Raw genomic sequence first — 27,511 nt, 5'->3', positions numbered from 1 at the left:
CCGATTGGATTTTCCTCTGAGTTCGGTATTTTTGTGATTTTACTTTTTACCTGTATGACCAAAATGGGATTCAATGACATTACACATGCCAGTAATTTTAGAACATATTCTTAGACATTACGAATTGTTGTATTGTTTTCAATTCTGTATTTGTCACTAACACACAGCAATATATTTTGAAAAAATTGTTCGGAATTTAATGTGCTACTTGTGATCATTATAGATATTACATGATCTTCTGGTAAATTTCGTCTTGTTTGCTTTTGTTTTTCTTACCAGTAGACACATTACAAAAAAAAATATTTTACAAACAACAAATATATCGAACTGTCTTATTTTATTCTTTCGTTACACTTTGAAAACATTAGAGAAAACGGTTATTTCACTTTTTCGCTCTAATGAACTAATTAATACTAATATAAGATAAGAATGAATAATGTGATGATCGTATAGGCGAAAATTCATATTTAAGTTGAATAAGCATATTCGTCTTGCTTGAGGGTCAATAATTTATACAGCTGATTGCATTCTGATAACATGTATACATTTTATTACATATAGGATTTAGAAAAAAGGAAAATTGCAGAAAAACTGCGCTTACAATTTTGCCGTGGTCATTAAAATCAGACATTAGATTTAAGTTTTTGTAAGCTATTGATATGATAACCCTGGTGGGTTATAAGTCTAATTCGTTAAGTCATATTCGGGGAAAGGGAATGGGATTGTGGTTAAGGTAATTGGTACATATCCTTTGTCAACCTTTGTCATTTCCGAACGTACGCAATAATTAAAAAAAAGGAATTTTCAAATGTAACCACGTGAGACTTTTGCTTTGAATGTTCATTCTGGGAACACGATCTTCTGTCAAGAAATAAAGGATTATGAAATATAAGCCCTGGAATATCCTATCCTATGCGGGCGCTGTTATAATATCTCTTTACAGACTCTAGAAGTGTATATGAATTACAATACTCACAAACTATGCATGACGAATGGTATATATATGAGTCTTATGTAGACGAAACGCGCGTCTGGCGTATAAAAAAATTATAATCCTGGTACTTTTGATAACTATAATAATATGATATTATATGTATATTACATGTAAGATTTTTCTAACTATGAATTAATTTCTGATCTAGTGATAAAGAGGTGTTAGGGTTGATTCCATATTTTGAGTTGGACTATCTTCTGCCAAGGACACTTGTTGCTAGCATGTCGTTTACAGATTTGTTAAATTTGAAAGAAAACTTCTGCATTCCTGTTGATGTTATGCTTGCGGCAGTTGACTTTTTCATACCCTCAGAGGTCAAACATAATCTAACCGTTACTCACATGCAGGTATTGATAGTTACCATTTTACTTTAAAGTACATATAGTATACACATTTGAATAATTTTCATGTCGGTTTAAGATTGCAGCTTTAAAAACATCAAAGTCAAGTTAATACAGATTAATTATTAAAAGGTAGTCAAATAGTACAGAGAAAAATGTTAAGGAAAGTTATATAAAGAATACACAATTATGCATCTAGAAAAAAAGTATGAAGATATTGCCAAGACGGTTTGTTTAATTAATGTGGAACATGATAACATATTGTATTCCACATTTCGATTTTAAGATTTACTTGTATCGTATCTAAAACGTAAAGATGTAATGAATGTAAAGTGAAATGAACAATTCCTTTTATCTTTGCAAAAAAAAAAAATAACATTCTATTGATTATATGTATCAAGATTTAAGTTGAATCAGAAATATCAAATTTGAAGGTCATTGATCATGTTAATAAGGAAGAACAAAAACACGTGAAGACATAAATGATTAGAAGGGACCTAAAATGATTTCTAAATTTTTGATAACGATAAAAAATAATAAAACAAATTTTGATAGCTCGACTTCTTTCTTCGAATATCAGTTTGTTTTGGTTTTGGTAGTCAAAAATCAGAGGAAAAGCAAACAGATAAGTGAAACAGAAGACTCTGAACATCTTATTTTTTTTCTTATTTTAAAAAGATGATTTGCTGTACTAAATAGGTTTTTACCTTTTTCGTAGCAAAATATATCTAACATTGCTGCAGGTTTGCACTGCTTTTAGTGTCTACCTTTGCATAAATACAGATATGCCTTGTCTGTGTTAAGGGGTGTTGAATGTCGAGAAAAGAAAAAAAACATTATCACAGACTTGATTCATTTCTTCATAGTGAAGAGTTGACTAGAGTTGATATTCAAAATCATTTAACCAAACATATTTTAAAATATCATTTGTAGATGAAATAAATAATCAACATTGCATTGCTCATAACATGTGATTTTAAAGAGATTGAAGACTGGATCTGTTCCATCTCATTTAAATTGATACAAATCCCAGGATTTTAACGTGCGTCAATTTTTCTGTTTGCCTTTTCTAAATAGTTATAGACTGACGTTAACAAAGTAATTTGACACAAATTGATCTCTAAACTACGGTGTTAAGAAAATACACGCCTTTACTGTGTAGAAGAAAGATTTTGAGAATAAATTGAAAAATGCCACGATTCCTCAACATAATCAAAAGCTATCTATTTCATACGTTGCTAGCTTGACATATATCCCAGGCAGAAAACCCAAGTCGTATTGGGAACAACTTTTTGGAACTTTTGGGTGCTCAATGCTCTTCAACTTTGTACTTGTTTTGACTTTCGAACTTTTTTCATCTGAGTGTCACTGATTAGTCTTGTGTGGACGAAACGCGCGTCTGGCGTATTAAATTTTTAAACTGGTACACTTTTTTAGCTGTTATTCGTGTGTTTCTCTGTCCTATATGTTCTCCCATTTATTTGTATTGTAGTCCTTTCATGTAATGTTGTCATTTTAATGTTATAATTAACATTGCCATAAAAGCGGGAGGTTTGGCATACCACAAAACAAGGTTCAACCCACCATTTCTTTTCTTAAAATGTTCTGTACCAAGTCAGGAAAAAGGCCATTGTTATTTTATAGTTCGTTTCTGTTTGTGTTACATTTAAATGTTGTGTTTCTGTTGTGTCGTAGTTCTCCTCTTATATTTGATGTGTTTTCCTCAGTTTTAGTGTGTAGCCCGGAGTTATTTTTTTCTCAATCGATTTATGAATTTCAACTAGCGGTATACTACTGTTGCCTTTATTTATAAGAAGATGAGAGATTATTACAAATGATGGCACTTCATCTCGGATTTTGATATGTAAAAAAAAGAAAATGTGATATGATGTGCCAATAAGACAATTCTCTACAAGAGACCAAATAAGACAGAAATTTATATATCACCGTCAACAATGAACAAATCCCATACGGCATAGTCAGCTATCAAAAGCCCCGAAATGACAAACGTAAAACATTTCAAACGAAAAAACTTAGTGCCTAATAATTGATTGTAAAAAATTATGAACCAAAAACAAATAGGTCACACAGTAGTAAACGACATCTGCTGAATAACAGGCTCTCCAAGAAGCCCTCGGCTTGTCTGGTGTAGAATGTGGAACTCATGTACATCACAGATAGTTGTTTTTATTGTACATATATGTGCCTGATATATTAATTGTTTAAACCGATATAGAAAAAAAATTAAATGACGAAATAATTAAGCAATTCGATTGCATGCTCAAATTTATAAAGGCAAATGAACGACCATTTAATCAGTACAATTGAACTAGTTGATAATTTGTATATTTACTTCCATGTTATATCATCGGTTTAAATGAAAATTTTACCGTGTAAACATCAGCAAGCACTTTATCTACACTTTTTTTCACACAGAATTTCAAGAAAATAATTTCCCTGGTTTCGGAATCTGCATGCAAGGCATTCTCCAACAGGTGAGTACATTTTTTTTATTATTTATTTACAATGGACTTAAATGGAAAATATAGATTTGTCTTGATGTTGATTTATATTTACGAATGCTGTCACTGTACCGATGATAACATTTAGTAAATGTTTTTACTTGTTTGTAGTATAAAAAACCCTTGCGAATCGAGCAAGTTGAGAAATATAAACATCATAAGATGATGAAAAGTGAACGTATCCACCTAGAAACAGATAATTAAAAATAGGAAATGAAAAATCATCTCTTTTATAATAACTTTTGGTAATAAGCTTTATTTTTATTTCTGCTTCCCGTTAAAGATCTGGATATCAAGATCGAGAAAAGAGCAATGTCCATTGTTAGTATTAGCTTTATTTAAAGTCAGTTCGGCAGGATACATCTCTTTAGTGTACATACTGAAGTCGTCATTATTGAAAACTAATATATCATCTAAATATCTAAAAGTGTTATTTTTGAATCAAATGTTGTTTTGGTAGATCTTATTTTAGTCATAAATTGTAACTCATAAAACAACAGAAACAGGTCCGCAATTAGTGGTGCACAGTAAGTCTCCTTGGAAATTCCGATAATCTCCATTGCGAAAAACAAATCTAGTAAAAATTCAAGGGCAGTTATAGTATCAAAGCAGGTCCAATTGACATAGTTCTTTTGTTTGTTGTTGCTAAAAATGATCTAAAAGAGTTTTAACGTATATATTCGCCTTCTGACTTCTGAAATGCTTATTTAATCAGATGTGTGAATGTTTTCTTAATTAGATTATGATACAAAGTGGTATATAGGGTAGAACAATCAAAGGTTTGAACAGATTTGAAATCATCATTCAATATAAGCATGCAATTTATCAAGTTATTCCAAGGAGGAAAATTCAAAAAGGAAAGTCCCTTATCAAATAGCAAAATCGAAAGCTCAAACACATCAAACTAATGGATAACAACTGTCATAGTATTCCTTACTTGGTACAGACATTTTCTTATGTAGAAAATGGTGGAATCAACCTGTTTTAATAGCAAGCTAAACCTCTCACGTGAATGACAGTTGCATCAAACTTGATTATATTGACAACCATGCGTGACCAAAACAATCAGACATAAATGGTAAAAATGTCAAAAATAGGGGTACGGCAGTCAACATTGTGCTATAATCTTAATCACAATAAAAACATATAAGTATTTAACAAAGGAGCACAAAAAACCATATATCAAATAAAACAACCTCATGCATTGCTTTCTAATTTTTTTAATTTATTTATGTATGTTAAATCCACTCATAAAGGATTGAAGATTGTAATACTGGGACCGAATGGTTAGATTAACATTAACTCATTAGAATCATTGTTATTGGTTTTGATGACCAAGCGCGAGTCTGGCGTATCAAATTATAAGCATAATACCTTTAGTACATTTACACCACTGGTTAGATGCCACTGCTGGTGGACGTTTTGTCCCCGAGGGCATCACCAGCAAAGTAGTCAACACTTCGGGGATGACATGCATATCATTTATATAGTATTTTGCTGTTTGCCAAAAACACTGAATTATTCATTTTAACTATTTTAATCTGAGCGTCACTGATGAGTCCTGTGAAGACAAATCTTTCACTTGAACTCGTATAATACAAATGCTATTTACTTATTTATTATAAAACCGGTTGTTGGCACATTACGGGTTATGTTCTGCTCATATATTTCATGATGGTATTATACTAATCTCCTAACGGAAGGCATTGTGCTTGATTTTTGAACTTTCAATCAATTAAAGGTAGCTGGGGGATCTTTTTATTTTTTTTGGTCAAAATGACGTTTTCTCATGCTATTTTGAAAAATATAAAAAAACAGAATGGGTCACCGGACCTTTATTTAACGCTACAGATTGTTTAAAGTGTCCGATTTGTATAAATTATGCCTGTACAATCCATTTTTGTGATAGAAAGAAAACTACACTATAGAATTTTAAGATAAAATATGAGAAGACAGCTCTAATGACATGCTTTTAGATAAGATAAAGACAAAATAGGGTCACGGACTTGTTTTCTTGCTACAAAAAAGGTAAATTCACAAAACTTTCTATTGTAAAATCTCTTTATCTGTTTCATTCCCCTTCTATCTGACTTAGCTTCCCTTAGTTTGCGAAGTTAGAAAAAAGTTATTAAACAGAAATATTGTGGTTTTTTTTTCAGAAAAAAACAGCCGTGAATATTATAAAACACAAAATTTTCAATGTCATCCTTTGAAGTTTGTTTTTTTACTTTTTAATTATTTTGTACTGAGCGTCACTGATGATGTAGACGAAACGCGCGTCTGGCGTATCAAATTATAAGCCTTGAACCTTTTGTAACTATTAACTTATGAATAACATATAACTTCCACAATTTGCACATTGCATTTAAAGATCTAGACCAAATTATATCTGCTACTGTCAAATCCAAGATGGAGGAAGACATATGAGCAACCTTAAATGAGATATGGAGCTTGTATGGCAGCAACTGCTAGTAATTCTTTGTGAAATTTTGTATTTTCGTCATTTTGCTTAGTTTCTTCTTTAACCTATACTTACATCAGACTTGGATTTCTTTAAACTAAGTTTTACCGCGTATATTGCTTAATGTTTGTTTTATCTACTTTGGATAGAGGTATAGGTGGAGGGTTGAGATCTCACAAAAGATTTAAAACCCGTTGCAAATTTTTGCCTATCCCAAGTCAAGGCCTGTCTGTCTTTTGTAAGTCTTGTAATATTTTTTATTTTTGTTCATTTATATGTTGATGAGTTTAGTGTAACGTTCATTTTCACTGAACTAGTAAAACATTCTTTTAGGGGTTAGCTAAAGTCCGCTTCTGAGTGCAGGATTGTTTTAACTATGTTGACGATCAAGTGGTCTTGGGGTGTTTTCTGCTCTTTGGTTGGGTTGTTGTCCCTTGGCACATTTACCATTTCCATTCTCAATTTTGAATAGTTTTATGTAGATTTACCAATAGAAAAGACCCAGCTCCTTCACGTTACAATTACTTAAGGACATTTGACCTATTTAACATTGCTAACTTTCGGGTTTTGGTCTGTTTCTTGTTGCTTATTCTTTGCTTTGTTTAAAACTGCCAATTCTATCAGGAATAGAATGACGGTGTTAGGTTATTGACAAATTAAATTAATACTAAAGGTTGGCTTGATTTACACTGCCACAAAATAATTTCTCGGACTGCTAAATGAAATATCCGATATTATATCATGCCTCCTACCAAAATACCATCGCGGATCTACATTTTTTTCTGTATATGCATGAAATATATTTGAACTATTGAAAAAATTTATGGCATGAATATATCTACCATGGTATTCGGCGATTTGATTAACAACGACCGTCAACATGTCTCACAAAGGCCTTTGGGTAATCAAATTATGTTGACGTGACGTTGTCACTTCATATTGATCTGGTAAATGATTCTCATCAACAAATTACATCTGCCTGTATCGTTGTTAGAATGATAGTAAGAACAGTTTCCAACGTCAAATTATCTGGGTACAGCACGTTAACGTTTTCATGCCAGGAATTTTCTTATTGGCTTATTCAGCCTTTAGTTGCTCAGTATCGGATATACATGTATCAATATGGAGAACGTTTTGTACGATTTTATTGTGGTTATGGATCATAAGAATTGTTTCACGTAGGAAAAAAATCTAAAACAATTATTACTGGCCAATGGTTTTAAATTTCGCTTTAAAAAATTCGTGCGATTACAATTATCCGGTATTTTCAATAACTTTAGGTGAGTTAAATAAAGATTTTTTTCTAAACAGAAAGAAGTATGGTAAGCATACATTGGAGGATCAATCATGATTTTATGAAAACAATCAACAAAATACGTGTTGTGTTTTTAAAGTCGGTTATACTTCTTTGTTGTAAACTTACTAGTATCAAACACTTTAACTTAATAAAAATTTCATTTACCTTTCAAGTTTTTAAATTTTCTAATATGTACTTCTACAGCTTATCTGTGTCCGGTATGATGGTAATTTATATTTCCTATGGTATTTGAGTTCAATTCACTGTAAGCACGATATCCTTTTATTATTTAGTGCACTACTTTATCTATTTACACTTTCTTTGATTATGAAAAAAATGCATGAATGTGATAATGTTATAAACGTAACCAAAAGGGATAATAGTTCGTTTTTTTCTTCTTCATTTAGGCATTTGTCTTTAAATGATGCAGTACGATCTTACAAAATAGGAACAGATGTTGCGAAAAGAGTTTTTGGTTTTCAACCCACGTCAACAGACTTAAAACTTAGAACAAAGTTTTGGATTGTCACATCTGAATGTTTTCTAGTAATTGCCGATTGGTTTTATAAGCTGTTGTCGTCAACGAACACCAGAGAGCAAGACTTAGGATTTGTTCCATCACAAGCTTTGAAAATGGTGTCAAACGCAATGTGTAATGAATTAAAAGAAGCAAGAAGGGATAACTGGGGAACAGAAAAATATATTCAGGTATAACTTTTTCCTTGACCTTTTTTTAATGTTTTACAGCAACAAAAAACACTATTAAAAATAGATTGACGTCATCGATGTTGGCCTTTTCTCCTAGTGCATACAGGTACATGATAAAGTCAAAGAGATTTTGATGAAAAAAACTCTTGTAAATTGAAAATTGAAAATAGTGTCTTTTAAAGTATCTATAAGCAATTTTTAAATTAAATCAGCGTGAAGTAACCTTTCATATCAAATCGGATAAGACATTTTCATATCAGGAAAAAAAACATGTCATCCCTTTTCTGAGAAACATACATACTTTTTTATGCCCCATTTATGGGCATTATGTTTTCTGGTCTGGGCGTCCGTTCGTTCGTTCGTCCGTCTGTTCGTCCCGCCTCAGTTTAATGTTCTTGGTCGAGGTAGTTTTTGATTAAGTTGAAGTCCAATCATCTTGAAACTTAGTACACATGTTCCCTATGATATGATCTTTCTAATTTTAATGCCAAATTAGAGACTTTCCCCCATTTTCACGGTCCACTGAACATAAAAAAAAATGATAGTGCGGATTGGGCATCCGTGTACTGGGGACACATTCTTGTTTAATCTCTGTCATTTTTGCAACAGATATTATTTTGAGTGAACGAAAATTTCGAATTACCTGCATGTTACATTAAAAACGTATAACAACACATGAATTTTGGAATCAATGTAGGATAAGCTGTTCCTGGAACTTCGAATTTCAAACCTCTTTTTTTATTCATATGTCTAAAGTGAAAAAAGTCCTTCACTTTTTATGAATAAGCAAGTGGTCTAAATAAGAAAAAATCTTCAACTATTTTTTTTGTGCAGTTCTTTTGTTCGCAACGCTTTGAATGCAGTTTTGGTCTATGTGATCGAAAAGTAAATGAAATTTATGATATGTTTCTATTACATACAGTCACTCCGATTTTGTCCCCCTCGCAATGCATTGCGTGTACATAGAAAAACCGTTTCGTTCGTGCATTTGTCTGTTCGTCCGTCTGCCTGTCTGTTCGTCTTTCTGTACGTCTGTCCTTCCGGCCGTCCAACTGTCCGTCTGTCTGTCTGTTCAGCCGTCCTTCCATCCGTCTGTACGTTCAATTCTTGCTAGATTTTTATAAAACGTATACTTGTATCATAGGTTTATGTCAGCAATGTGTTGGTCGAGGTAGAAAATCACGGCCGATCAAACAAAAATTGGTGTAGGGTGTTTTGTGCAGCCCTGGTAGCCAGTACACTTATAATGTTTTATATAAATACGTCTTAACTCTACGTCAGATCCGTTATACATGAATGAAAACACTTATTTTATGAAGATTACTATAAATATCAGCAAAAACAATGTTTTATTTGAAATGCCGGAATTCGAACTCACGCTATTGAGATATCGAGACGATACCGACTGCTCTGTGTCATGCGCTCGAGACCATTCGGACACTTAGACTGAACTTAAAACTCAGCAATGACCTTTCCTCGTCATTAGCATATAGATTTGTAACACATTACATGATATATTAGGCATGAAGATGGAATTGATTGCAGATAGCTAATTCATATAAATTCATGTAAGCTTTTAATATTTTTATATGCAGCTGACCTAGACACCCTTTAACGCCAGACATTAACGATTATAGTAGAAAAAAATCAACAACAGAAGAATGTTTACATCAATAAAAGCAATTAACATTGGCTTTAGGTTTTATCATCTTCGTGTAGGGATTTCGTGTCTTATTTATATAACTGTGCCTTAGATTTTAATTTATTTTCAACGCGGAAAAGGTACAGGTCACGAAAATCACCAGTGCTGTTCTTGTTTGATCGACTCATGAGTCAATAGTTATACGTTTGTTTTTGTAGATTGGTTCACACCTTTCTTGTGAAAGAACATTTGCAACATTTCAAGTCTCTTTTGCGTGTTCCCTTTCGACAACTTTTCCAATAGAATAAACTAACTTTATATAATGTTTTACTTCTTTTCCTTCAGCTTGTTATTGTCGACATTGAACTAAAATAACAATTTGCAAGAAATTTTAAGCGGATAATCAAGATAATTCATACGTTATTTGTTTACTGGATTTGTGAAATAATGCCCTATCAATTTCGTTGCAGCTATGGAATAATGCCTTCAAAATGAGAATCCCCGAGGGCGACATTCGGACTGATTGTATGAAATGTTTGCAAACTAGTTTGAAGGAGTGTCTTAAGGAATGGGTAAGTTTTAGCAAACACGTTGTGGAACTCTATACATGTACAAATAATGTTTAGAATGACAATGAAGCCCATAGACAAATATCAATATATTTCTCCTTTGAGTTGTCTTCCTAAACATGCACTAAGAGCATTCCCTACAGCCAGGCAAAACGAATAAAATTGATTTTCTCTAGCAATGATACTGTAAAAACACGATTTCAAGAATTTTGCGGTCAACTAAATATTTCGAGCTGCAATAGAAAAGACATTGATAAGGTTACTTTTGGCTTACAACATTAGCCGATATGAACTTTTACAATAAAACAACCGAAAGGTCAATAAGAAAGTGCCGTTTGTGCTGACTTAGCACCCCAAATTTTACAAGTTCTCACACCTGATCCGCGAAAATTGGAAAGAAATCAAAAGTTATTATAAAATAACTATTCAAGATCTTTCCCGATCTACCTTTACTGGCTTTCTGTAGGCCAAAAAAGCCTGAAAGAATTGCAAGTGAGAGATAATTTATCCTCTTGAGCAGACTTTGCCTCTGTGGGCTCTTGCAAATAAACTCATCACAAATACCAGGATTAATTTGTTTATTTACACCAGACGCACGTTTTGTCTATAAGAGACTCATCAGTGACGCCCGAATCCAAAAAGGTTGGGATGCTGAAACAAAATAACTTGCAAACAAATACTTCATGCCCAGAATTAAATGTCACTCCACTGGTACGGAATATACCATATGAATTCAGAACAGCCATATTACAAAAGAATAAACGGCCATCGTAACGATTATGGATGCAAGTCAGACCTTCCTCGTAGTCAGCATTTGAGATCTTCTGGTCACTCTAAGGCAGATATCAATCGACCATTTCAATAATATACCACAACACTGCTTGGTCTAGGGTGGATAGACCCACTTGGGAAAGATTTTTAATGACAAATTACAAACTTTGGTACCAAACGGGATACATTAAAAAGTGTAGTTCTAATTCGTGTAGTTCTTTTCACTTGGGTTATATTATATACTACTACAGTCTCTGTTGCTATTTCTTTACCTTTATCTACTCTACAATTCTTTAATTATACCAGTTTAGATCGCAGGTTTCTATTCATTTGGGATGAACAAGTACGCAGACACGTTCCTTTGTCGATTATTATTATTAATAAAGTTTTATAGGGGCACAAGCTGTGAAGTTCATGATCACCGATTTGACTGAAATTCTGATATTTAATATATAACAATGTGAAACATTTTATTATAAATTATAAAAAGTCTCAAATAAAAAATTTACAGGGCATGGGCTCAATTATATGTAGCTTTGTTTCGAGTGTATTTTAGTTTATTTACAATCTAATTAGGAGATAACTGTATTGTATTTTAAGCTCCGACGGCTTCAATAGGGGATTTGATAATCGCAAATTAAGTTTACTGGCGACAGTGCAAGCTGATATTGTGCCACGATATCTCAGTTGCATGAGTTGGAATCCCGGCAAGGAAAGAATAAGAAAATAGCTTCCGTAAATATACTAATCCAACATTGTTGGGCTGTTTTTTAGACGAATTATATATACAGAATGTGTTTTAAGCCTTTTTTCATCATAACTTGTGATCCGATGTATAAAATCTGTCGTACATTTGGCACAGGTTCAGACGTACTTACATACACAATATACATTTACAATGAATATAACATCTATAAAACAAAAAAAGAACAAGATCATCAGAGGAAGTGATTTATAGAAGAATTGAAAAAAAATATTATGGTATAGACAAATGCATTATGTAAATAACTTTCGACCATTCACTCCAATGTTTTAAATGGTATTTCAAACTTTTGGAATGTTTGAGTTGAATATAAAGCGACTTCCAAAAAAAAAAATTTTAAATCTAAAAAATCTAAAAAAAAAAATAAATTTTTTTGGTTAGAAATTAATGATATAGAACATCAATAGCAATCCATGATAATATTCAAAAAGTATTTGCGTTCCAAATTTTCAGTTAAAATCTAGATTGTTTAATTAAGTGTTTTCAAAAGTAAGGACGTGGCATACAAAAACACTCAGTAAGGTCAGGTATTTAACTTTGAATGGATTTTGTTTAATTTTCAAAGGATGTGCTGTTTCATATTGGAGTTCAGACTTTTTTAACGGCAAAGTTAAAGGTCATGTACAAATCAGTACATTGCATAGTATGGTTCAGATTTCGGTCGAGTAATATTGCGACAATTCAAACCAATACAGACAATTCAGTACAAATATATATGATATAGGCCATTTCAGACTCTAACTGGTTTACTAGGTATTTGTAGTGGTATATTGGACACAATACAGCTTCCTTTTGTACTTATTTCTATAGGTAAATTTCACAAATATTATTAGTTAAAGAACTTCTATGTCTGATTTAATTTATTATTATGTATAATTCCGATTTTATCGTTGAGGTTATCAATTTGTGGTGACTGAAAACTGAAGAAATGTTTAGCCTGTGTAAGATGCACGTGGTCCAGTGCAGTTACTTGTCTTCGTTTATCAGAAACCATTAAATCTTCGTAATCAGACCGGGTTCCTAAGTACTTTAAAAAAAACAAAAAAACAATTGTCAATCGGAAGGTTTATGTGTTTATGGATTCACTATTATTTATTCTACATAATTGTTTATCATGGTTTTTATTACCGTTACGCCAGTCAGGTTCATTTGTCGTATAAATAGCATGTTTCATTATAATTATCATTCACGTAATAGGTTGACTAGTTTTGAAAAATGCAATTATTGTATAGTTGGTAACATCTTTGTGACAGGTCACACGCGATCTGGAACTCATTGTCATCAAATTGGTCAATTATATATATTAAGTTGATCTTTTTAACTTAAGTACGATCTTCACCTCAAATATCGTTATTTTTTATGACTTCATATTCCGTTAAAACAGAGAGGCGTTTCAGCGTGTCAAATTTAGCAAATACTACCCTCAACACCTCCGATACATAAGTTATTTGATAAGATCCTTCAAATCGTTCAGATATTTTCGTTTATTATTCATGCATTATTTCCTTTTCGGGAAGGTTGTAGTATTTTATATTTTCACATATAAAGTTGTAAATCGTATAGTGAATAAGGGTCATTAAACTAAACAAAACAAGAAAAAGACAACCGACAAAGAAAACCTCAAACAACAAAACAATTTTGAAATTATTATTGTGTAAAATAAACATATTGATATCCACCAAACAATTTTGTAGAAAACTGAAGAACAAACAAAAGAGATCATAGACCTTTACTGCACTAACGTAGATACATTTGAACCAGGATTACAGGAGATTTTAAGTCTGTGTGCGCTTGAGGTATTTAGATTTTGAAATATCAAGATAAGTTAAATATTGGACGGATTCGTCGTTTAGTATCAAATTGAAATGAACATGTAATATACCTTAAATTATCACATGTTTTGAACATAAGAAAAAATGCTCAAAATCATATAAACAATCGCATTGCTGTATTGTCACAATTTACCTACAATTTTCAGATGTGAAAATGAGTTTTATGTGTTGTTGAATGCGACTTATGAGGAGTTGTCGACTAATGCATGTTGTATGCATGTAACTATTGCAACACAAACAAATGTGTATACTTACTGTGTGTGATAAGCTTAGTTGTATTCAAAATTATTTTAAAGAAAATGATGGCAAACAATTTTGTCATTTTTTGAACCATTGTCATATTAAAGTTGTATTAAAGTTAAGGCAATGTTTAAATGGCAACAATGTTGTAGAAAAAAATATATAAAACTAGCTAGCCTATGAACACAAACTAATGATGTAAGCATCAACATGAAAAGGATCGAAACCGTCGTCATGCACATACCATAAGTAAATGATAAGTTTTCGACATAAGATACTTGGCAATAATTTGGAAATAAAGTAAATGTGAAAATTGGCAAAGAATAAAACTAAATGATACTACCTACATATGTCCGAAAAAAATGTTAAAAGTTTGTGCCACATTAAAAGGAAGATTAATCATATTCCTGCTTAACAAAATCTTAAATGTTTTTAAATGAACAGAACACACCAAATCTGTTTACCTACACTTAATGTATTTTTTTTATTAATTATATTTCATTCTTAAGTGATTATTTGCAAAATATATTTCTTACAAAAATATCCAACTAAATACTGAAATGGATTTTCTGTGGTCTTAATTTATAGGCAGTAGATAAATGTGTCAATTATTTATCAAACAATCAACAATACTTGGAAGGCACAAAATTACGGCATTATGGATCCCTTATGTCACATGTCTTCGACAGAAACATCGATGAGGAGAAATTGAAGAAGAACAGAAAAGCTTATCTTGAACATGCTTTGAAATGGCCACCTTTTTTGGTATTTGCTAAAATGTACAGTAAGTATCAAACTTAACTATGGTTTATTCAATCGAATCAATTGAAATTTTTTTTTTTTAAATGTCAATGTGTTAAAGAACGATTTGTTATATGTTTTCAGTAACCATACGTTTTATTTGTAGGAATAACAATAAACCATATAATGTAAAACTCTTTCGTACTTGCTAGATTTCCTCTCTTTCGTCTTGATCGAATGAAATCTTTTGCGAAGTGTTTTACCTTTAAGGGGAATTGTGTCCAATAATTCTTTATGCATACTTGTACTATATTTTATTTACAATATGTGTGTCTTCGTGGTCAAGCCATATTGTTGTATGTCTTCCCATACAGATTATTTGTTTTGACACCTTTCAAGTATCCTTTTATACGTTTGTTTTAATCTGAGAGTTCAGCGGTGATATTTTTTAGATAATTTCCGCAATAATACAAATAACATTACTGGTCAAATACAAGCAGAAGACCTGGAAGATGCATTTATCTTAAAGATATATGGAATAATCATGACGTAATTTTTTTATAGGCATAGATAATCAGATTCCTCGATTTATTGATTTTTAGGACCTGTTCATGTAAGCCAACTGATTCAGTTTTATAAAACGTAAAAATGATTTAAAACCCATATTTGCATATGTTTTTTTTTTTTTTTATCTTTATCATTTTCTAAGATTTTCGACAATGCAAACGGATAATCTACGCACATGGTATAGTTTTGAGATCTAAACTTAATAAGACCATAAGTCGGAAAACTGTACTATAAAGTTAAACAAAATATCATAATAGAAACAGACAATACCGCAAAAGAAATGAAAAAAATGTATTGCATTTTAAACACGTTGCTGACTATCAGGCTTGTGATAACTACGTTGCCGAATCATCCACTACTTACTATATCGAAGTGTCTGTAAAAACTCACCAAAGATACCTGGCTTAGTATCAGTTACTACAGATGCGTATTGTCTACACAAAACTTTTAATCATACTTGATAACTAAAGCATGTGTTTTCTTTAACAGTGAATGTGGAATATTCAAGTTCACTACAAGATACATGTTTAAGTCATATGAAGATATTCGTTAATACACTGAACGAAGCGTGTAATGCACTGGTAGATGGTAGCATCACAATAGGCCATCTTGATACTTTATTATCTGGAAAAGATCGATTCAAGTCAATTGTACAAGAGTTACGTAGAAACGAAACTGCAGCAATTTTGACAACTTTACAGATAAGGGAAAAAGAGCTATCAGCCTTTAGGGAGACCGTGATTGTCGTAAAACATTTTGTCTATGAATGCAAAAAGGTTGAAGGTATAAAGTTTAACAAACTTATTTAGGTCATCAATGTTCATGATTTCTGTTGCTGATGTTTGTCATTCTACATTAAAAATGAATAATCATTCATAATAAACCATCATCATAATTTTCCAATCATCGTCTTCTTAAGTTTGTTTTGTTTATTATGTTATATTTGGAAATAAATCACATCCGTGTAGGTTCCTACATTGATACTGATTGAATAGGGAAGCAAACAACAATGATACAGCAGAGGTAATTTATAATTCGTGAAGAAATTGAGCGGTGTTTTGTATGAAATTGTGTGCCAAAAGCCATTTGTTTAAATCATTTTCAATAACTCAATAAGGATATTTACAATATTTTTCGCTTCTTATCATATATCATACATTGAACCAGTTTTTGTACCGTGGTATAAGCAGTTTCAGAATGGTAAATGTTATTTTACTCCATCTACAACTACACTAGTATGAGATTTACAGTATAGTTGATCAAGTACAGTTACATATATCCTATAAGCAAACCCATACCACAAACTTAGCTTTAATCAATCCTACCATACCGAAGTATATGAAACAATTTGAACGAAAATAAAGTGTATATTATATATTAATTACAGGTACACTAATTTCTTACTAAGTTTTAGATTTTCGATATAACTGAAATTAAATATGCATTTCCTTTTCAAGAATACACCAAAGGAATTTTCGCCGCCTTAAAACACGTTTTCAAATTTACATATCCTACAATGTACACTTAATATGCAATTCATATACTGTGAAAGTACTTTAATTCGTGGGTATCAATTTTCGTGGTTTGAGCAATATTTACATGTTCGTGGGTTTTTAAATTCGTGGATTTTAAATTTAAAAAAAAAAATAGAAACGAAAGTTACAAATAGTCTGGATTAAAGGAAATTGCAAAGTAAACATTGACACGGATAAATCGTAGTGCAAACACTAATTAACCCAAGATAAAGTGATCAACAGATTAAGGACCATCAAAGGTGTTAATTAGGCCATAAACATGTTACCTAAAGAAATTAGTATCATAAACAAATCATATACAAATGGGATGCATGCAGTTGTAGTTCTGTGACTGCTATTAAAGTATTCTCAGATTAGTGGTTATTCAATATATTCTCTAGATCGTATCAGAAGTCAAACCTTCATGGGTACCTTTCCATGTCTTCATTTGGACAATGTTTGTTTTATTTCGTTGGACACATAAATTCGTGGATATAGTCATCCACGAAAACCACGAAAATTGGTACCCCACGAATAAAAGTACTTTCACAGTATATGAATTGTTATAATTTTAGGTGATGTTTACGACTTAGAAAGACGACTTTGGCAATTAACCAATCTTAATCAAGATAATATTGAAGATGACAGATTAGTTCTGATAAAGGATGTCTGCAGAGTTCAATTTCCGAAATTCAATGCCAATGAGACAGCTGGGGCGCAAAATGTTCAAAGTTCCAAACCTGTAATAGTTGCATTTAACTTATCCGAAGAGGAGCTTAATGCCATACCATTAGTTTTACAACATACCAAGGCCTATTCTTTCAAGCAAATCTGGATCAAAAATGGGAGAAACACAAAACTTTTGAAAGGACGTAAGCTAAAAGTCAATGAAATTCTAACAGAAGTTTGGCCGGAAACGCGACAACAATGGGTATCTTTGTGTGAGAAGTTAAGAAATGGCGACATTTCTTTTGGTGATTTTGAAGAATATTTTTACAGCGAGGAGTGTAATAATTCAGACAAATTAGAAAAAGAGCTCGTTGGTTTTACCGGAGAAAGCACAGACTGTGGTTGGATACAATCACGTTTTGATCAATTTCACAATTTTAAAACGGTTTACACATGTTTGAAGGGCGCTAATGCAATCATGAACATTGTTGGAAAATATGGATTGAAAGGAGATTTCAGTCATATATCACAGATAATTAAGATTGTAAGTTTTAATGGAAAGTTTCAGACGATGTCATTACCTATAATAGTTTATCATTGTGTCCTTAGAATACACAGATATATGTAAATTTAAAACAATATCATACCAAAAATGATAGTGTAACGGATGCTGATTTTAGAAACTGTATTTGATGATTCATTTGTTCTTGTACTTTCAGTTCATTACATCATTAAACAATGGTAAATGGCAGAATTTTAATATATTTATGTTGGTGAATGTATGCTATGAGTTAAATTAAAATGGTCCATGATTTTTCTACAGAAAACTTCATTCAAAATGTAATGTTATGATTAAAATTTTCTAAAATATACGCTAAAGAGAAAATTATAAAAAAATTCAGATTGTTACTTTTTCAGACTAAAGGAGATGATGTGGAGATGAAAAAGTTTGATGTTAGTCTTGTGAAAACATGTTCCATTCTGAGGGGAATTGACGATAAAAAGGTTGATTGTCTAACTGTTTTTTACAAATGTCAACCGCTTGTTGATTGGTTAAAAGATTCAATGAAAAGTATGTACCTGTATATTGGGAAATCTGTAGGTTAATGAAAAAATTAACGGTATAAATGAACATTTTACTAGTTGTTAAATGAACGATAAAAATGATACACGCCAGTTTTAAATTTGCAAAACACATGTTAAACAAACTTTTCAAAGACAGTAAGCATATAATTTTCGTTTACAAATGACTCATCAGTAACGTTCAATTAAAAAAGTAAAGGCTTAAGTACTAAGTTGAAGAACAGTCGGTTAAAAAGTTACAAAAGGTTTTACAAAATAAATCAATTTGCGTCTATATAATAAATACTTTAATGAATACCGATCACCAACAGTTATTTATCCTATTGTTTGATCCAGTCATCTTAACTGAAAAAGTATCCTCTTACGTATATGGAATGCATGTTTAATTGCAGCTGGTTTGAAAGAACTGAAGGTGTTTGTAGAGCTCGCAAGCATGTCAGCAGGTGAAACAGATATTGAAGTTGACAGAGTTCAGTTTCTCCATGCAGCAACAACGGGATATGCACCACTCATATTCAATTTGGATACTAATTGTAATGATTTACACTTTATTGAAATGTGCGAGAGCGTATGGAAAGAACTAGAGACAGACTCGAAGCTTCCACAAAAGCTGGTAAATTGAAATAATGTTTTGATGTGTAAAATTTTAGTATTCTATAAGAACATCAATTGAAATCGAAATTTTTGAAAGCTAATTCCAACTCAGCGACTCTCTTAGACAAGCTGTTTATCATTAGTGTTAATTTATTCTCTCTTTCTCTTTATATTCAATCTGTAGGACGGCTTTGTGTGTTTTGTCCGTTTGTAAACCATCATTCAGTAATAATATGCTTAGCCATTACCAATTTGTTGGTTTTGTTTTTTACAAATGTACCCCTCCGTAGACAATAAGAGGACTACAAAATGTATACCATGTACATTTTATTTAGTCACTTTTACAGCTCAGTAATTAATTAATTAAAACAAGGCCTTTGATTTAATGTCTGTTAAATTTCAATGAGCAGACAAGATTGTTATAACTGTATTTTTGTTTTAAGATCGGTCTATGGCAAACTTGAGTTTACTTCCTTAAAATAATTTCCAAATCAAAAAACAAAAATAGTACGAGTTTGATAACGCAGCAGAATTTGAAACGAAACTAACACGTTTATGTAAAATAAATGAATATAGATTTTGTTCCTGTTAATTCTTTTTTGTATTTTTTTTTGTAAATAATGATCTTACCTATAAACATGAAATCCAAATAGTTCAATTAAATGGATAAACCGATGCAAGGTTAGGGTCTTTGATACATTCCTAAACAATTTCACAACTTCTGTCAAGTTTTGTTAATCAGAAACCTACTAATCCTATTGTTCACCCAGATGGAGAAGACGTGATAGATGTTAAACTAAATTAAAACCAACTATAAAGTTTAGAATACAGACCCCATATACAAATATTTTTTTCAGCGAGACACTCACCAACAACTTGACTGGCTCAAATCGGTTAAACAATCCCATGGGTCAGTTGAAGTTAGTTCACTTTCACAGACAGAGGCAATAAATGCAAGTGGGACATATGAAGTTGGAAATTCCAGGGAAATAATCTCTCTTCAAAAACCTGCAAGTATTTTTAGTGTATTCTTTTAATGCTTACACATAATTTTGACACTTCTGGACAAGAAATATAATGAAAATATGACTATTGAATAAAATTTAGAATGGAAATGGGGGATGTGTCAAAGAGACAACAACCCGACCAAATAAAAAAAAAAACAACAACAGAAGGTCACCAACAGGTCTTCAATGTAGCGAGAAATTCCCGCACCCGGAGGCGTCCTTCAGCTGGCCCCTAAACAAATATATACTAGTTAAGTGATAATGAACGCCATAAGTCTATTAATCATAAGATTAATTTTGTCGAGAGATCGAGCGTATATGAAAAAGTAATTAATTATTGAAAGTAGTATACATGATTCATAAGAAGCGTTTTTTTAAAACTCAACAATATTTTTTGAGTAAACCCTTATGAAACATAGCAACAATGAAAATCGATCTGTGACGATTTATAGGAAATAGTATAGTCAAATCCGAGCTGTCGTAAATAAAATTTACAACCACGATAAAACAAATCTAGATCAACACTTCCAAAAACTGTGTTTTTTTTTTTATTAAACCTTGGCTGTTACCAGTCACATGTACATATTGTTGTAGATATACTTTGATAAATAGTTTGTATCAAAGATTTCTTCCTATTAGTTTATGCTAGAGCAAAGTGGATATTGTTGTTTATATGTTATTTTGTCGTCATCAATATGGTTATAGCTCTAGGAGTATGAACAAAACTTCATATAACGTAATCTTGTGAAATAAACCATGACAAAATATATGCACTTAATCATAGTTTAACCATATATTTTAGAGTTATGAATAAATTGTTTTTACCTTTTGATTAAGTCGCTGAAAGATGTATTAGCATTGAGTGTAATTCATGAAGGAAGCAGTGAAACAGAAGATACAGATGATATAAAAGAAATATACTACAAGTATGAACAGCTTCTTGATCTTCAATCAAGACTGATGTTGGTAGCTGGAAAAGCAGAAAAGGGCAAAGATGAAGTAGATAGATTTATGCTAGTATGTTGAATAAGCAATAGTATTTTTTAAAGAAAAACAAATATGTCTTAAAATTGTTTTATTTTTAACCGCTTCGAACTTGGTGTATTTGGACGAAAAAACACCACTTAATAATGCAATAATGTCAGTGTAAACATCTTAATCAGGTCTATTTGTGACTAATAGTTTGAAAATGTTTTTTCACAATTTCTTGCATCATTTACGAATCAAATTTTCAAATAAGTTTTTAAACCTTGCTTTTGTATAAACCTGAAAACTAATGTTTTATATTTAGTTATGAAGTATTGTCTTCTTGTATTTGTGTTATACTTCAATATAATTTATATAGAATATTACTTAACGGTTCAGAGATAAACGAGGAGTGAGTTCAAAAATCAATTTAAACATGATTATTAAAATACCAGTTACAACATTTTTGAGTGTAATTACAATTGAAAGGCAAAATATGTGACTGTGTGTAAAAATAACAACAACAGACCTTTCGTTTTAATTTATATATTGATATCTTATAATTTTAAGTCCAACATACATAACAAATATACTTTCGTTCTGAAAATATGAGTTCCATCAATATTCCATATCGTTTGATGCTTACATGAAATGTTTCTTTAAAAACGATGTCAATTGGCATACTTACTATTTTTTCAAGATTTTAGATTCAGTGGTGAGACTGGGAAACATTTACATAAAGCTAGTGACTGATGGCTGTGTTTTATTTAACTTTTGGCATGCGACATTCTTCTGTGACACAAAAAGACCTGTTTGTGCTTTTTTGAACTTTGGATATGGGAAAGATATGCATACCATTAAAGGCAGAACAGATAGCACGAAAGAGGATGTCAGTTTTCTTATTCCCAAAATTGCCAAAGTCTTAGAGAATTGCCATAAAGAATGGCTTCAATATATTAATGACAAACGAGAAGAAAATCCATTGTTGAATTATTTCACTATTGACCAGATTGTAATATTGCAACAACAGTTAGTAAAAGTTGGTACCGACAAAGAACCGTCCCCCCTCATTTATCCTTTGCTTTCTGCTGTTAAGAAGAATTGTTCCAGAGAGGAATTAATCAGTGCAATGAAAACTGCAAAACAGGATGTCACTTCTATGGAATCCAAGAGGGATGTTGAACAAGACATGGATAGTGAATCCGGCAGGAATGAAGAAATAGATGAAAACATTAAAAAAATAATGAAAGATGGTTTTTCACTTTCTCTAGCAACAGAGGCTTGGAAAAGTTGCGATAACATTGAAGATGGTTTGTAATATCTTACGTGTGACATGCAACGCATGTTTTGTTTTATGTTAAAAAATTAAAAAAAACCAGATACTTACATCCATAGCATATTGAAACTATTTTAGCAATATAATACGTACGTTGATATGACAAAATAAAACACATTTCTAATAAGAAAACTAATTTGTTTGTACGAAACAATGAGTTTGAACATATTTATTTATAGTAGATTGGGATACAAGTTTTGCAACTTATATTAATCCCTTTCCATTTTGCTGATGCGAGTGCTGCCTTGTAGTGGCAGAAGCCTGCTTTCGAAATCTACACAGGTGTCTTTAACGTACAAGAGATATGGCTCTCTATTAACACGGATCAGCCATTAATCGTCCCCTTCCGACGGACTATCATCGTTTCCTGAAGACCATACTCGCTAATGGTGTCAAGCGAAAAATTAATAAAGCAAGGACAACCAGTTATTTATAGGCCTTGACACTGGTTTTTAAAATGCGACGGAACTTAACGTGTATACTGGCACTCACAGATGACAATCGTGAAATAGCACAACATCAGATCAAATATAAAAATCAGTTGAAAATGTTTAACTTATCGAATTAGCATAAAACACATTTTTTTTTTAAAACGAGTGAGACACAAAGTCTCGATAGAAGGTAGTGAAAATAACAACAAAAACAAAGATCTCGTTTGCCGGCGATATTCTCTCATAATACATTGTAAGGACACCTGTAATAATCTTCTAAATGAAATTTGTTTTCTGAGTTTTATTTGTTAGAGTCTTCCAAATGCCCCAAAACATATTAAATTTCCTACTTTTCACCTTATGATTATGTCATGACAAAAAATAAAGTTAATTTATAAGTTTGATGAGGTGTTTGTTTGTTTATTTCTAATAAAGAAACGCGACAGTATTGGTCAATACAAAGTTCTAGTATGTGATCATTCGACTCTAAGAAACGTTTGAATTATAACGACTATATTTATCATATTTTTGTACCATGAAATTATAAGAAAAATGGGGATAACATGAACTATCATATATTTGGATAATACGTTAACAAAATTATTCTTGTAAATACTAGTAGCTAGCAAAATGTCTCAAATTATATTTTATTCAGCTTTAGGTAGATCGCTGCCAATAAATGAAAACAACACGTTATAAATTTCACGCGTCCGAAGCGCTTATAGGTTTTACTTCACCAGAAACGCTGAAAGCCGAATGGTTTAAAAGCGTAGGATATCAGAAGATATATCCTAAGAGAGTAAAATCTAAGTTTTTAAAAATTAAATTTTTTCTGAACGGACAATTTATAGAACATTTTTGTATAACAGACCACTTTATAACATGTATGTTTAATAGGGATGTTAACGAGTACGCGAGTACTCGAGTATCGCTCGGTAGTACCGAGTATCGATTACTAAAATGATACTCGACTAATCGGTTTCCTGATACTGATAGAATGTTGTTGTTTTCTTAAGTTAAAAAACATATGTATAATCAAAATTGATGGATTAGATTATTACCAATTTACATAATCAGAACATGAAGTAAATGAGGTTTTAATTAAGTTATAACATTCATTTGCCTATTATCTAGTCCTAGGTAATAATGTTGAGGGTTTAACAATCATATGGCAACGACCCACAATACAAAACAATGGGTATAATTTTATATTTTTGTGTTATATTTTTGTGTTTCCAAGTATCGATTACTAAAATGATACTCGACTAATCGGTTTCCTGATACTGATAGAATGTTGTTTTTTTCTTAAGTTAAAAAAAATCTGTATAATCAAAATTGATGAATTAGATTATTACCAATTTACATAATCAGAACATGAAGTAAATGAGGTTTTAATTAAGGTATAACATTCATTTGCCGGGCTACCGCGGGTGAGAAGGGACGTGGTCGACCTGATAGCGGGCTACCGCGGGTAAAGTGAAAAAGCAACGAGTAATTGAATAGTAAATCTTTAGCGAGTTGACATTCCTAATGTTAAATAATAATTATAATCCTTTTTTCATTGATAACAAAATATTAAATACTAATTTTCAGTTGGAAATTTGAAATTATAGATGAAAACTAAACAATGACTATACACATTTGATAAAATTAATGTATACTTCTAATACATTTTTTTTTAGCAATTGACTGGTGCTATGATAATGACGAAAACTTTGATGAAGAAGAAGAAAAAGAAGCAGCCTTTTCCGGTTGGACAGATACAGTACAGTCGATGGCATCTTTGACAAGAAACCTTGTTTCTGAACTTGGCCTTGGGGAGTAAGATAAGATAATATCATGAATAGTTTATAAAAGCCAACATTCACGTGGTTCAAGTCATGAATCATATGACAAGCGATTTTTATGACCCATTTATGGGCATTATGTTTTCTGGTCCGTGCGTCCGTCCGTTCGTTTGTTCTTCTGTTCTTTCGTTCTTCCGTTTGTCCATTCGTCCCACTTCAGGTTAAAGTTTTTGGTGAAGGTAGTTTTTGATGAAGTTGAAGTCCAATCAACTTGAAACTTGATACATATGTTCCCTATGATATGATCTTTATAATTTTAATGCCAAATTAGAGATTTCCCCCCATTTTCACGGTCCATCAAACATAGAAAATGATGGTGCGGATGAAGAAAACAAGAACATATTACAAATAGTGAATATCATACACTATACAAATATACTAAAATAAAAACATGATGGAAAACAGTTCCTGTATACTATTTAATTTTAAGGGTACCAATGTTTGGAGTTTGAAGACAACTTGCATTTTCGTGGATTTTCGGGTGTCTGCATAGAAGCCTTTAGAAAAAATTAATTTGTTAAACAGTAAGAATCCTGTTTCAGCTGTACCATTGCATACCACTAAAATTTGGTATCCCATGGATAATAACGAATTCAATGTATAAGCAGTTAGCCTGCCGACGGTTGGTTATTCTTTCCGGTTTTAGCGTCCTGCATCGACTGCGACGACATATAGCCAATAGGGCTGAAAGTGGCATTAAGCAAAAACCAATCATGATATCGTAATAATCAATCCCAATAGTGTTCTTTTAAATAAACACTTGTTGTGCCTACTTTAATTGGTATTTTTTTTTTTTAATTCAATGCAATCAGAATTCAATGTTTTGTTTTCCAATTTAAACAATAGTAAATGCAAATTCCTTATCAGCATTTTTGTTTCCGCATTTAATCTTCTGGAATGAAATATACAAAATGTATATGGATCTATCATTTTGTATATAATCATGTCACTAGATCAATTCTTTTCTCTTGAAAATGTTTGAAATGCTAAATAAGAAGACCTGATCATTTATGTCGACCTTATATTCGCGGTTTATATCTTTTCTACGCATAATTCTTATTCGGAAAAAAGGATTTTTTTTATAGTATAAACTTATAAGTGTAATGAATATATTGGCTTTTCCTTTGTGTTCCATCAAATAGTTCAACATGTAAAAAGTCTTTAAACAAGAAATCTAATGACTTTATACTTTCCAGTTTGTCTATTCATCCGAATTCTTTACATTATAATAATGTCTGCATTTCTCATGTTTCTATTTGATAGTAATTTTGTTTGAAATTAAATAAAAATGAATTTGCATTTTGCAGAGAAAATGCCTTTCGAAAACTAAAAAGAGCCCTCAAGAAATTATGGAAGAATTTTCTTAGTTCTATATCGTCAAGCGTGTCTGACTATCTAAGTGTTGAACACCTTGGACTGATTTTAAAGAGACTAGCAGAAAAGGGTAATTCTATATAAGTTTCTAAAAATATGTACTTTTGATACCAACAACCATAATTTAATTCATAGATATGCAATTAGTATTAATTTGCTTAATACATTTTTTTTTTACATTCAGTTATAATAAAATAAACATCACTGACATACCAATTGACATGCATTTGTTCAAGCTGTATCGTGATTTAGTAACACTAAAGCAGTCACACACTTCATCTTTGTTTTGCGGTTTTTTGTTTGTTCGGTTGTTGTCTTGTTTTCGTTTACATCACTAATATAAGAATATGTAGCCAACATTTTCAAATAACATGTTTTTTAATAACATACTCTTCCTATGAAATACCATTATAGTATTAAGCAATCAACGTGTGAGCAGTATTATGAAGATATTTATTTACTTGTCAATGAGTAGTTTTTTAATTTATTTTGTAGAAACCTTCCACGTTTGTAGAGAATTGCCTTCATATTTCAAAATAGGAGAACCAAACTTGCTTATCTGTGAAGAAAGTAAGTTTTATACTTAGATAAGCTGTCGAGTGTAATAAATTTGATAAGGTCTACATAAGACTCACCAGTGACGATCGAATAAAAAAAAGTTATAAAGGCCAAATAAAGTACGAAGTTAAAAAGCATAGAACCATAAATTTTAAATTCAGCTGTTCGTATTCTGTTACGTGGTTGACAAAATTTCCAATCATTCTGACATTGCGTCCATCTTAATTCAAGAGTTACTTTTTTGAAATCCTTGAAGAAACTGGTAGGATTTTTACATGTGTATTTATATTTTTTCAATCGAAAGTATGCTTCATCGGATGGATCAACCTTTCACCTTTGTATTTTAAGTATTTATGAAACTGGGATAGCATCCCCTAAAAGACTTTGAAATTTCTTGTTATTACATGTATCGACATTTGACACCGGAATTTAAAGTTTTCTGACATGTTACCTGGTCTGTGTCGGACAATCTGGTGCTCGGTCAAGAAGATCAACTTAAAATAGTACATTCAAGATTACAATAGGTGAATGTTATGGGGGAAACTAACTATTTATAGTTATCTATACATGAAAACATTACGAGAAAACAGTGAACCTTCCCCGAAATGCACCGATATAAACAAATGAGGGATTTGTTTCTTCTAGTTGGTCGTACCTGAGAGGGTACCAGGATGTTGTAGGTAA

At 31.6% G+C, this 27,511-nt stretch overlaps 1 protein-coding gene across 1 annotated transcript in view; it reads left to right on the top strand.

The window, feature by feature from the left end:
- LOC134687715 (E3 ubiquitin-protein ligase rnf213-alpha-like) overlaps positions 1-27,511 on the top strand; it is a 117,332-nt gene that overhangs the window by 66,367 nt on the left and 23,454 nt on the right. The window contains exons 20-35 of the mRNA XM_063548172.1: positions 1,143-1,341; positions 3,772-3,830; positions 8,023-8,323; positions 10,436-10,537; positions 13,763-13,864; positions 14,729-14,924; positions 15,938-16,231; positions 17,538-18,175; positions 18,550-18,703; positions 19,107-19,327; positions 20,166-20,318; positions 21,153-21,332; positions 21,982-22,591; positions 24,731-24,869; positions 26,203-26,339; positions 26,765-26,839. Coding sequence (XP_063404242.1) covers positions 1,143-1,341; positions 3,772-3,830; positions 8,023-8,323; positions 10,436-10,537; positions 13,763-13,864; positions 14,729-14,924; positions 15,938-16,231; positions 17,538-18,175; positions 18,550-18,703; positions 19,107-19,327; positions 20,166-20,318; positions 21,153-21,332; positions 21,982-22,591; positions 24,731-24,869; positions 26,203-26,339; positions 26,765-26,839 — 3,560 coding nt within the window. The remainder of the gene's footprint in view (positions 1-1,142; positions 1,342-3,771; positions 3,831-8,022; positions 8,324-10,435; positions 10,538-13,762; positions 13,865-14,728; positions 14,925-15,937; positions 16,232-17,537; positions 18,176-18,549; positions 18,704-19,106; positions 19,328-20,165; positions 20,319-21,152; positions 21,333-21,981; positions 22,592-24,730; positions 24,870-26,202; positions 26,340-26,764; positions 26,840-27,511) is intronic.

This window comes from Mytilus trossulus, chromosome 10 (assembly GCF_036588685.1).
Source record: "Mytilus trossulus isolate FHL-02 chromosome 10, PNRI_Mtr1.1.1.hap1, whole genome shotgun sequence".
In the NCBI taxonomy this organism is placed as follows: Eukaryota; Metazoa; Mollusca; class Bivalvia; order Mytilida; family Mytilidae; genus Mytilus; species Mytilus trossulus.
Note: the sequence above shows the minus strand (reverse complement) of the source record. Positions and strands in the feature narration are given on the sequence as shown.